Source organism: Lepidochelys kempii, chromosome 6 (assembly GCF_965140265.1).
Source record: "Lepidochelys kempii isolate rLepKem1 chromosome 6, rLepKem1.hap2, whole genome shotgun sequence".
Classification (NCBI taxonomy): domain Eukaryota; kingdom Metazoa; phylum Chordata; order Testudines; family Cheloniidae; genus Lepidochelys; species Lepidochelys kempii.
In genome coordinates, this window is record NC_133261.1 from 20,506,065 (window position 1) to 20,518,959 (window position 12,895).

The following is a 12,895-nucleotide window of genomic DNA, read 5'->3' on the forward strand; positions in this document are numbered from 1 at the left end:
AAGGAGAGCCTGTAGAGCTGCTAGCGATGGCAGTTTGTAGTATGATAGTCCCGAATAGAGACAGGGCCCCATTGCACTAGCCACTGCACTTAATCTCTGTACTGCTCAGCCACTAGGAGGCAGCATTGCTCACAGGCCCTGTTTTTCTGTTGCCTCATTATAGTCACCGAGGGTCCCGTAGTTAAATAGGAAGGGCCTGTTCTGCCACTGGTGAATGGGGAGTTTATTCAAGTCACCCCTAGGCATATTAACAGGTTACATTGTGTATTATTGCGGTAGTGTCTGGTAGCCCCAGTCACAGACCAGGATCCCCCTGTGCAAGGTGCTGTACAACCACAGAGCAAACAGATGGTCCCTGTCCCAAAGAGCTAATGCAGAGCTAACTTGTGGGGGGGGTCACGTTCTTCCCCCCCACCCCCCCGATATCTGTCTTTCATTTAGCAACAGCTTCTAATCAGAGATTTTCAAAATGTGGGGTGTCCCACCTAGGGATGAACATTCAGGGAGGCGAGCAGCGATGCCAGCCCTGCACGATAGGGCTCCACCCCCTGACTCACCTCAGCCAGGAGCCCCCCTTGTCAGCTTATCCCAAGTCCGGCAACCCCCACGCTTCGAGAGCTGGGCTCCATCCTTGTTAGTAGTGGCCAACGCTGTCACCTGCTCTGTGGCGCCCCGTGCCCCTCGCTCCAGCCCCTGCCCACCTCACCGGGAGAGGGGCGGCACCTCCAGGCAGGGGCCAGCAGCACCTGCACTGAAATGCCACCCACTGGCCCGGGGCAGGCTTTTGCAATGTCAACCCTTTCCTAAGCTCGGTCGCGGTTTCTCCGCTTGAGGCAGCGTGTGGTCCGCGCTAGGGTGGGGTTCAGGATGCAGCGCGCTAGCTGCTGCAGGGCTGGCTGGGAGCAGGGGGCCACGGGGCACAAAGGTGGGGGGAGAGAGAGGGGCTCGCCAAGGGTGCCAGAGAGAGGGGGCAGGGCAAATGGGCAGGAACATGTCGTTCCTCCCTGTTCCCTCCCATGCCCCTCAGTCACTCCCTCCCCCCACCCTGCAGAGGCAAGGCATGCAGAAGTCATGTGTTCCCCCATAAACCTTTAAATTGTGGGCCCCCCCCCATCACCAGTTACACGTCATCTCTGAGCTACTGTGCGTATACCCCTTTTCCCTGAGGTCCAGTGCTCCCTGCTCTCACTCAGCATTGTCTCTGCTTATGGGTGGAGGAGAGTTGGCGAATGATGATCCTTTGCTTCCCATTGTCCAAACAGATCCTTTCGTCAAAGTGTACTTGCTTCAGGACGGGAGGAAGATCAGCAAGAAGAAGACAGCTGTGAAGAGAGATGAGACAAATCCGGTGTTTAACGAGGCCATGATTTTCTCAGTGCCCGCAATTGTCCTACAGGTGAGAACTTCCCAGTCAAGGGCAGACTGAAGAGTTATGACTTTTTTTTTTTTTTAAGCCAGAAAACTTTATATCGTTCATGAGATCCACCCCAACCTGCCTCTTGGGTCTACCCAACAGGGTGCATTCAAGACTGCACCTTCCCTCCTCCCCCACATCAAGGAAATGACAGTACACCAGGGCCTGGGTATGTAACTAGAACTGCAGACTGAGCTGTACATCTTCACTCCTCCTTAGCCTGACAATTACAGCTTTTCTGAAATCTCCTGGAGTTTGACTGCTGCTTATATCAGGGAAGAGATTCGGGCAGTGAGTTCCCTGGTGCAAATCAGAGACATTAAAATTCAATCCTGCAGCTGAAACAGGAGGGCCGATGGCTGAGATCTAACCAGGATCACTGCACGGCATGGAAGCAGAGTAATTTCATTTAGCAAGTCAGAGGCTCTGGAGTTAGTGGCTAATAAATGTGTCTGAAGGAGACCCCTTCAAAGGGCAGATAATAAGGTGGAAGGTTTCTTCAGTGGCATGGAAACAAGAAAGAGCCTATTAAGGAATGGTTGCCATAACAACATCTCCAGGGGTCTCCTCCTGTTCCTCCCACCGTGAGGGTGATAGCACTGAGATCAGGGAGAACTGGACAAAGAGAAGGGAAATGAATGTGTCAGTGATAACAGCTAGAGTGGCACTGAGTGAAAGCTAGATCTGTAGAGTATCAATCTGCAGGTGCGGATGAAACACACTTGAGCCTTTTCAAAGCAGCCAGGAGAGGAAATCTCAGAAAATCACCTTCAATAAGTCCAAGGACTCAGGAGACAGGAAGGGTGGATTAGTGGTTAGGGGGCTAGGCTTCTGCTCAGGAAATCCAGGTGCAGTTCCTTGCTCCGCCACAGACTTTCTATGTGACCTTGGGCAAGTCGCTTAGTCTCGCTGTGCAATCTCAGTGCCCCATCTGTAAAATGGCAATAATAGCACTTCTCACCACCCAGTGGTGCTGTAAGGTTAAGTACATGAAAGATTGGGAGGTACTGCAGTGATGGGGCTATACAAGTACCTAAGATGGATGGGTAGAGATGCAGTCCCTGGGAAGAAGCAAACCTGGGACTGGAGCTCTGTGTAGGGAAGGGAATGCAGGGAAATTGCCCTCTGCTTAGTCTGACGTCTATCCATGTAAACAATTCCAGCCTGTAACAAGGGAATTTGTGGTTGAACATTTAGGAGAGATGGGCTTTTTGAATGAACGTAGGCCATGCCAAACAAACAGAATAGCTGGGTCTATAGCTTACTGACTGAGGGGGCAATTGTCTTCAGTGGGCCACAGCTCTGGAGCAAAGGCAGCAGGCGGAAGCCTTGGCAAGCAAAGGGAATGCCGCGTCTCTGAGTGTCATGCCCGTGAAACATCAGGGACCTGGCTAAATACCAAGGCATGAATCAGAAATGTGCTGATTAGAACTGGATGGAAATCTCCCACCAAAACGGTTTTTCATTGGAAAATGCTTTTTTCAACCGAAGTGGAAGTTCTCATGAAAAACTTACATTTTGATATAAAGGTTTTGTTTATTGACCTTCCCCCCCCACCCCAACATTTCCAGTGCAGGAGGAACCCACTTGCTCCCACTTTTTCCTCCCCTTTTTTTCCCCAAGGGGTAAAAGACTTTTAAAAAAGTGAAAGCAAGTTATATTTTTCCTACCAAAATGATGTGTTGTTTAAAACTTCACAACCAGGGGAAAATAAAACCCAATTAACAGAAAGTTTCAAGCAAAATGAAAGATGCTTCTTCTTTTTAAATGTTCGTATAATACACACCATCGTTTTCTGACCTGCTCTGTCTAGTGCTGATGGACAGAGCCTAACTTTGCATGGTAAGTAGAGATAGGCCCAAGCCATACACCATAGTTCCAGATCTAAACTGCTCCAGAACTCAATATCCAGGCTGTTTCATTAACACACATCTCTAACGACAAGGCTTTCAAAGAGAGGAACTGCTGGGGCCATTTCTAGGGCCCCCGTTAAAGTCAACGAGCGCTGAGGATGCTCAGCACCTCCCAGCGGGATCGGGCTCCTTGTGGGTGAAAGTCTCTCAGCTGTTACCTGAAGGGTGCTGAGTGCCTGCTACCCTGTGTGACATCAGCCGGCGTGATGCACTATGAGCTGGTCCTTGGCTGCTCTTAGGGTTTGGCCGGGTTGAAAAGCAGTCATAGCTCTAGAGGAGGATTTCTACAAAGGGGAATTTAATAGACAGCCAGCACTGACAGATATCATTCAGCTGGAACTCTCTTCCACCCAGCCCCCTACATGAACAGAACTGCACTGGCTTCGTGCTGGAGCTCCCTAAGTAGGAAGCAGAAGAGCTGGGCTTGCTGTTTCCATCTTGAGTTTAAGGGGAGGGTCATTTCTCTCCAAGCCCCACTCAGCAAGGGACTCTGTGGGAAGAATCCTGTTGACTTCAGGTCCCCTGTATGTTCCCGGCAGCTGGCTGGGGTGTGAGAGAACGGGCCGTGCACTTGTCTCTGCAATTCATTTGTAATCAGTGACTGTTTTGGAAGTAGCATGGGACATAATGAAAAGCAGGGCTGGGTCGCTAAACTAACCAGAGTAATCTCCACTTTGCATGCACGCTCACACGGAGCCGGTTGCGTTGCTCAGCTCATGCGAGAAAGGGGCTGCTGTGTACTTGGTACACAAGGCAAATATTCCTTGGGCTGAGGTCTGAGTTACTCTCCAGTGCTAATTATTCATAATGCTGACCCCTTAGGCATTAACCAAAGCTATCCTAGCCGCTAGTATTAAAGTGGGCTTTCACTCTGCAACGGCTCTGTGTATACATGGTTCCCAGTCCCACAGCAGATCAGCTTCCTCTGTGTGTCCAGACTCTGATCTGCTGACTTGAGTGGCAACAATAAGGCTTATGGCTTTTTACACAGAGCCAGCACTCCCATGGGAGATTATTCCACCTTGTGTGTTGTTGGCAGGATTATTTACTGTATTCCAGAGACAAGGTGGGGGAGGTAATATTCTTTATTGGACCAACTTCTATTGGTGAGAGAGACAAGCTTTCGAGCTTACACAGAGCCCTTCTTCAGGTCTGGGCTGAAGTGGGAAGTGAGCGTGAGTCTAATTGATGGCACAGACATACTCCCCTAGAATCCAATAGACTTTTCTACCAGTTTGGCCCCTTAAATCTCATAAGAACCTACTCTCAGGAGATTTTGGAGACTCTGTGCTTTCAGGGATACCTCAAGGACCACTTCACTCATGATACTTGACCCTTGCCTTTCACTGCCATCGGGCACCAAATTGTGCTTAGATTGCAGTAGGCTTTTTGGGGCAGGGACTCTATTTTTGTTCTGTGTTTGTACAGTGCCTCGCACAATAAGTCCTGTGACGGGGGCTCCGCGGCGCTACCTCAGTACAAATACATAAATAAGTGCAATGGGACATTGGTAATGTTTCCTGTGCCCCTCCAGGATCTGTCTCTCCGGGTGACGGTGGCAGAGTGTTGTGAAGATGGGAGAGCTGAAAACATTGGCCATGTCATCATTGGCCCATCGGCCAGCGGCATGGGCATCACGCACTGGAACCAGATGTTGGCAACCTTAAGGAAGCCGGTGTCCATGTGGCACCCAGTTCTACGAAACTAAGGGCAAAGTTACACTCTGCGGGTATCTTGCATGGTGCCTAGACTTCCCATAAGCAAATATTCTTGGCAAATGGACAGTGGTACGTGAGACATAAACTGTTTTTTTCAAATGTTCTTCACAAGTTCCATTTAGTAAGAAGGAGCAGCAGGGGAAGTCACTGAATCAGATCTTTGAGGAAGCTTCAGTGGACTAAAACCTGAGAGAAGAAGCAACTCGTGTGATTATGCGCAGAAGTAGTTTCCGGGCAAACACTTCCTTCCTAGCACTTCCTTTCCAGTGACACCGGCTGGGGAGTCCCATTGTCCCTAATTGTGATTTTATTTTCCAGTGAATGTTACACAGTAGAGCATGGTCTGTTCACTGGCTTAAGGGGGTTAGGGGTAAATTTGTGATCTCGTACCCACGGTGGGCTTAGCCCCACTGATTGTCAACACAGTGCCTGGGGGGAGTTTAGCCACATGGATTTTCATCTACATGATGGCCAGGCTGGCATTTAACCACTGGGTGTTTTCAGTGCAGGGTCCAAAGAGAAATTTATGGTTTTAATACAGTGCTGCCCTGATAATAGTGCCCTCTCCAAAAGGGGTCCTTTGGTTCCTCCTCTGGATGGCTCCCCATTAAAAACTTGAGTTCAGGCAGAGTGAGCAGCTTAATAAATAGTGGGTGCTTATCTTCCCCGTCCGATTACTGGACATTCTGAGCTAAACTGAGCAGAGGGAATACAAATGCTGACATTTTTAATAAAGGAGAAGCCTTTTTTAAAAAAGAGAGCTATTTCCCAGTGCATAATATGAACGTAAAGGAGAGTTCCTTTAGGAAGAACTCATACTGCACTTTACCATTTCAATGAAACCAGCCTTTTCCACAGCCCATTCTCTCAAAGGCTCGATTCTGCAGTCAGTAGAAGTTGAGGGCCCTCAGCACCTTGGACGCTTGGATTTTGGGGGCCTCCATGTTTGAGGTTGGCTGAAATTCTTCAAATTTCAATTAAAATGTCATCAAAATCTGACGGGGGAAAAATGGGGATGGTGGTGGAATTTGATAACATTGGTGACTCCTGTTTTTTTGACCAACTGTGGAACAGGGTGAAATGTTTTGAATTTCAAATGCCAACCAGAAAAGTGGGGAAAGTGTCTACTCACAAAACAGCTGATTTCTTTTCTCCCCCTCCTGTTTTCCAGCCAATTTTAGAGCCCAATTTGAGACACATTGGTGCCAATTTCCAGAGCTCCTGAGGTTCTGCAGACCTTCAGCTGGGATTGTGGGTGCTCAGCACCTCTGGAAGCCAGGCCCACAGGGTCTCGTACTGGGCACCCAACAGGATAGGCCTCAGTGTTTACTCAGTTGCCACTTAAAGATCAAGTTGCGATCAAGTTTAGCACGTGCCAGCTAATCCCAGCCTCAACTCAGCCACACTTCCTAGTCAAAATAAACCCACTGTTTCCCGCTATCACCGTTGTGTCGCAAATCTCGTGATTGTTGGTGTTTTCTGTAAAGCCCCAGCTCTTGGAATCATGTTGCTAACCTCACTTAAAACAAAAACAACAAACAATGAAGTGTCTAGCCCTCGTGATATTGGAGAAAAGCTTGAAAACACGAGCACTCAGGGCTCAAACGCCACAAGCAAATGTAAAGAGCCCCAATTTTTTTTATTTGTATAAAATGTCATGGTATTTCAGCCAATCTCGTGACTTTTGGGGTGGGTGCTTGATTCTCAGTGTTGAATGTAGGGACTGGCGAAAGTTCGGTCTCTTTGGGGACAATGGGTGTTTGTTTCAGGGCAGTGTGAAAACTGAGGGAGACTCTTCAGAAGAACCAGCTGCCGCTGAAAGCTGTGAAGGAGGAATGCAACCCCATTGCAGGAGACGTTTCCTGCCATCTTTGAACTTGGAAAAGCCGTCAAGAACCAAACTGTGTTGCTCATTGAGGCCTAAGGGGGTCTGAAATCAGTGCTCTGTTGTGATGGGCTTTCCAGGAAACAAAGGAAGAGATTACTTAACAGAGGGGAAATAAAACCAGTCAGATGTTTAATTCTACCTCTGTCCAACCAAATGGCATGGGGTGGGGGGGGTGTTGGCTTCACCATCTGGGCAGAACCATCAAAAGCAGGCACAGCTGAATGCAGCCAGGGATGGTTTCTTTAAAGCAGTTGTGGTCAGGCTGCACCCTGTACTCTGCTGGGAAGGGACACCCAAGCTAGTAGAAGGAGAGGTGAGCAAAGAAATGGCGTGTAGTTTCTTTGCTGCCTTGAAGACTTGTAGTCAGTGAGGATTCAGACAAGACCAGGTGGGGGGCTCTCAGACTGCAGCTCTGCTGGGTGCTGCCATGTCTTGGTAGGTATGAAGCTATTAGCAGGGCTCCCCCTGCTTCAGAATGCATGGTTAGCCTCTGGGGCTGGAGCATGCTCATTGCTTATGGGAGGGGAGACCCAAATATCGGTGGGCTCTGGGGAACCCCCATTTCCCCTCATCTTACCTGTGTAGGAGCAAGGCAACTTATGGACCCCACTGAAATGCCCTGCAGGGTTCCCGGGTTCTATTGCAGCAGCATCTACTTGCTTGAGGGCAAGCCCAAGCTTCCTGGGCACACAGTGCCATTGGGCAGCAGGCACTGGGCGAGAGCATGCTGCATACCCAGTGCCACTTCCCCAGCAGGGGGGCTTCCCCTTTGCTAGAGAAACGTGCTTGTTTTCAGTGTGAATCACCCTTGTCAAATGCCTCAATCAAACGGTGAGGCAGTCTGTCAGTCCAACAATTGCAGCTTTGGGAACATGAGACTAACTAACTTTTCAGCTCCAGCAGCTTCCCACATCGCTAGTCACAAGGCATGTGGGGAGGGGAGGCCTGTTCCTTAGCACTGGGTTCTGGGCTTGGCCAAGTGTCAAACTCCTCCCTCCTGCTCGCAAATGTTCTTCACAAATGGTTAGGATAAAATTGACGTTGGCTTTGAACTTTGTTGGCTATCTGGGCCTGATTGAAGGCCGACTTCAGTGGGCTTTGGCTCAGGTGTAATATTCCCCCTGTCTTGATTCAGACAAAGGTTAGAAGCCTTTTTATTTACACGACCTAGTGTCCCAGTTGTAGGTCCCTTTATGATGGAAGCAGAGCAAGGATGGTCTTATGATTAAGGTTCTGGCCCAAGACAGGAGAAGGGGCTTTAGCCCTGGCTCTGATACAGGCGTATACATGGTACTGGGCTATCACTCAGACTGAACCATTACTGGATGTCTTTTTAAGAGCTATGCTGGAGTCCAACCACCAAGTTATTAATGCAGAACTCGCTGGGTGAGATTCCCTGGGCTGCGTGATACAGGAGGCCAGAAAAGATGATGACAATGCTCCCTTCTGACCTTAAAATGTGTCTGTTGCAAATGTCCTTCCCGTAGCATCAGATCCCTTTGGGAGCACAAGGCCAGGGCCGAAACGCTTTTGGCTGCAGGCTGTGATAATGCTCGGCCAAAAAAGAATGAAAACGTTAATGGTATTTATGGGACCGACCAAAAAATTAAAAAAGCAACAATGGCTGTAGTTAAAATTGGTACTTTGAATGCTTAATATTCCGCTCTCTCCCCGCCCTTGTTTTGTCAGCATTCCATCATAGCAGAGTAGAGCAATATGCCAGCGGTGAGGGGGGCGTTCTATGAAAAGTGTATCTAGCATCATGCCATAGCTGTGCTATGTATTTAAATGGTTATGTTATCACATTAAAGACCTGTCAGCCTCGGTGTATTGCACCTGCCCTTCATTCCAGCTGAAAGATAAATAAACAGCGAGGAGACTTGGCAAATGACTTCATGCAGAGTTGTTTTCTTTGGCGCTCTGGAGCTAAAAATTGACCATGATTGTTAAGTGTGCAGGGTTGTGTGAGAGGATGACCATAGGCAGGGGACCTCAGTTTATCCATCCTTAAAAGGGGGACAGTCCTTCCCATGAGGGGTTGTGAGGCCAACTTCATTAGTGTCTGTAACACACTGTGGATAAAAGGCATTGCAGATGAGCAGAGTCTTAATTGTTGTTTTCATCTTGGTTTGAATGTCCCCCCTTTAAAACCATTCTGAATGTAGGATTCATCAGCATGGGAAGAACCTGTGAAATGACCACCTGACAGGAAGGACACAGAGACAATGCACTGAGCAGTGTTTCAATGACACACACTTGTTTGAGACCCCTCCCCCCCCCCAAAAAAAACCCCAAAAAACAACTCTTTACATGGGCCACCAAAGAGCCACAAGTTGTTCAAGGATTTCACCTCCAAGGCAGTTACAGAGCAATGCCGAAGACGCGAAGGCTCCATATCTCTCCCCAGCCACTCCCTGAGCCACCGGTGCTATTTAATGGGAATTGGAAGGCAAGGTTCCAAACCCGTGGCTGGCAACATGTGGAATTCGGGTGCGCAGGTGGGGTGACTTCCAGGTGAGAATACAAAATTAATGATCCCTATTGATTAAAAACCAGCTAGACGTGAGTTAGGAGCAAATAGAAAGGCCGCTGCGTGTCTGTTACGCTCACCTTAGTGCTGGGTGCGGAGGCAGGTGAGGCCGTGGGGGCTGTCTGGAGGCCCAAGGACCATGCCCTGCAGCCACAGAAGATGGGCCACAGTCTGATCTCTGCACGGCCTCTCTAAACTCAGAGCAATTCAGCTAGAGATAGTGGGGTGTCTCTGGATTTGCACCAGGGTTAGTGACAGCAGAATCTGTCCCAGTAAGTATAGCTGCTCTAGTCTTCCCTTGGCCTCTCAGGTCCTCCCTTGGCCTTTCCTTGGCCCATCTGGTGGGCCCTCTGTTTCCGAAGCCCTTCTTTATCTGCCTCTCTTCTCTCCTTCCCTACCCCATCCTTCTCTCTTTCCATCAGCCCCCTTTCTTCATTCTCTCTGTTCTCCATTTCCCCTTCCCTTCTTTCTTTTTATCTGTCACATATCCCCTCTCTTTCTTCTGATCCCCTCCTCCTTCCCTGCTCTCTCCCACTCAGCTACGCAGCCCGGTCTAATTAACTGGCCAGCAGCAGCACCTCTCACCGCTAATGCAAACACCCTAGGCCCTTCCCTCATTTGCTCTCTGTGGCCCTGAGGAGACTCCGCATTGCCAGGTGGGCTGGGCCCTGTACCAATATCCTTGGGAGAGTTCAGCAGCCCTGGAGCCTCCAGACACTGCAGTCAGCTGAGCCATGGCAGCATTCTGAGGGAGGGCTATAAACCCCTTCCATATAATCAGCAAATAATTTTTCCAGCTTTGCTGGTTCCTCTGCTGCTGGGAATTGCGTCCCATGGCCTCCCCCTCTCTGCCCTTAGGCTTTGGCTCGCGTGAGTCCAAAGGGTTACAATGACGTGCTGTGACAGGCAGCCATGGTACCAGCCTTCCCAAACTGGCATTGCCCTGACATACAAGCACAACAGCTGAGGAAGAGGCCACAGAAGGGACATGGGCAAATAGGGCACCAGTGAGATTTAGTCCTGCTTTCTGACTGGATGCTGAGAACAGATGGCTCAATACCGTGAGAGGCCAATGAAAGATTCAGCAGGAGCTCCGAACACATCCATGCAAATGCACACACACACATCAGATTTTGACAACCCATTAAGCAGGCACGTCTTCTGCCTCTCTGTATTTCTGTCCCCATTACTCCTGAACTGGCCTGTCTCAGCACAGACACCATCTTGTGTAAAACCTGGTCTGTAGGGAAGTAGCGTGGTCTAGTGGTTAGAGCACCAAACAGGACCTTAGGAGACCTGGTTTCTAACCCTGGCTCTGCCGCTTAGGTATTTACATGCCTGGTCACCAATGGAATTTAGCTGTTGTTCCCCCAACCCCCCAAATCACCTCACACTCTTTAATGCAGCACACAGCACCCCTGTGAGGTAGGGCCAGTGTCCCCGTTGAACAGCTGGAGAGCGGCGGTACTGAAAGGTATTTAGGTTCCCAACTGCCTCTTCAAGCACCAGGAATGGGCTCAAAACGACTGCTTAGCTGCCACCTAACCCCATAGGAGCCTAAGTCTCCATAGTGCCTATGTTTCGGGGTGGGCATGCACACTGCCACCGAAGCACGGACACCACCTGACAGGAAATAGCTGCTCAGAGCCCTAGCACAAGCCAAAGCCCCAGCAGATACAAAGCCGGGGGGTCTCGAACCATGTGTTCGCCTGCCTACCTCGCCAATGGGGCTGGCTTTTGCAGGTGTGCTTAGCATGCATTCTGACTACTTGTCCTCAGGTTTTTCACGAAAAACAGTTGGCCTAGCTCAAGCAGCTAACTCCAGGTTCACAGCTGAGCATCCCAACTAGTGGTAGGCATCTCCCTCTGGCCTGGCAGGCACCTAAAGGCCAGATCAACAGGTGTTAGGCACCGTAATAACGTTGAGGATACCCCACGCACATTTCCTCTGCACACCTGGCTAGCTTAGGCAGCTGGCTGGCATCTGAGAATCCCTTCCTTAGGTACCTCCCACTAATACATTATATAGGGAGCCCGAGCACCTAATGCAGAGCGAGGCTGCTACTGGGCTGGAGGCGCTGGGCATTGCAATGCCTCAGGGCCTGTGTGAATCTAGCCCTAAGTGACTTACCCAAGGCCACACACAAAGTCTGTGGCAGAGCAGGCCCTAACCACTGACCCACCTCTCCTCCCGTGTGCGCTGCCTGACCCTGGGCAGGTCACAGCCACACCATGCCAGCTGTTTCCTCTCAGCCATTGTCAGGCTCCTCTATTTAGACTGTGAGTAACAGGCCCTGCTCTCAAAGTTTGACAGTGTGTTTGTACAGCACCTAGCACAATGGGGCCCGAAGCTCAGTTGTTACACAAATACTAATAATTACTTCAGTTGGGCCAATGCCCCGCTCAGGAGTCCAGAGGGCTCTTTCAAAGACATTGCAGCAACTGCTCTGGAAAGTGGCTGTAAGAGGCCTTCCTGGATCACTGAAAACAGACACCATAAAGTCTATCTTAATTAAAAAGCATGGTTAATGCAAAGTTACGGTTTCCCAGCAGCAGCCTGTGTCTTTCCAGGTTGTCAAGTTCAGCCAAACTAAAATGTCAGGGGGGAAAAAAAACAGGAATTACAGAATTTAATTTACACACCCATGTAATTTTAACTCCGCCCCCCCCCCCTTCCCAGCCCCCCAAGCTGGCAATAGCCACTGGGAATTATTCACAGGCACAGCAGCAGCATTCAGCGTGATTGTAACTGTATTGAACGGTTTTAGGGAGGAGGCAGTAGATGGGGCAGGCAGGGCACGAGGTGTTTGAGACCTGAGGTGGGGGTTAGTTTGAGGGGTGTCACAGAGCTGTGCCATCAGGCGATGAGGGCTTGTGCCTACCCTGCGGGTGAGGAAAGGAAAGGGGCACATGTGTACCTGAGAAGCTCGTCCGCAGCATTTTAGTGCAAAATTGTGCGGGTTGGCTCAGCCGTCAGGCACCCGGGGGAGGTCTTGCTGCGCCACGTGGCAGTAATGAGGGGGCGACCGAAGCCGCCTGTGGGGTTACTGGTGGGTAAGGGCAAGTATAGTTTAGATGGTAGATTGTAAGTGTGTCGTGGCTGTTACATTTCACAACTGTGGTATTCTGTCAAGAGAGTAGGCTTAGGCCTGGTCCACACTACAAAGTTAGGTTGACATAAGCCACCTTATGTCCGCTTATTTGGGCATGTGTCAATATTCCTATTTGTCGCCTGCTTGACGTAAGTGCTCCATTACGGTGCTGCAGTAACTCCCCTTTCCCAACTGGTACTGAGCCCCGGTCAACGTCATGCGTTCAACGCAATGCGAGTGTAGCCAACCCATGACCTATGTCAAGCCTAATAGTCCTCCGGCATCTGTCCCACAATGCTGGACAGTGACCGCTCTGGTCACAATTGTGAACTCCACTGCC

General features: G+C 49.9%; 1 protein-coding gene across 3 annotated transcripts in view; it reads left to right on the top strand.

Annotated features, from left to right (window-relative positions):
• The window catches only part of SYT12 (synaptotagmin 12), a 58,145-nt gene extending 49,321 nt beyond the window's left edge, over positions 1–8,824 (top strand). For all 3 annotated transcript variants that reach the window (XM_073347029.1, XM_073347031.1, XM_073347030.1), the window contains exons 7-8: positions 1,263–1,396; positions 4,862–8,824. In XM_073347029.1, coding sequence (XP_073203130.1) covers positions 1,263–1,396; positions 4,862–5,035 — 308 coding nt within the window. In that variant the 3' untranslated portion in view covers positions 5,036–8,824. The remainder of the gene's footprint in view (positions 1–1,262; positions 1,397–4,861) is intronic.
• The last annotated feature ends 4,071 nt before the right edge of the window (positions 8,825–12,895 follow it).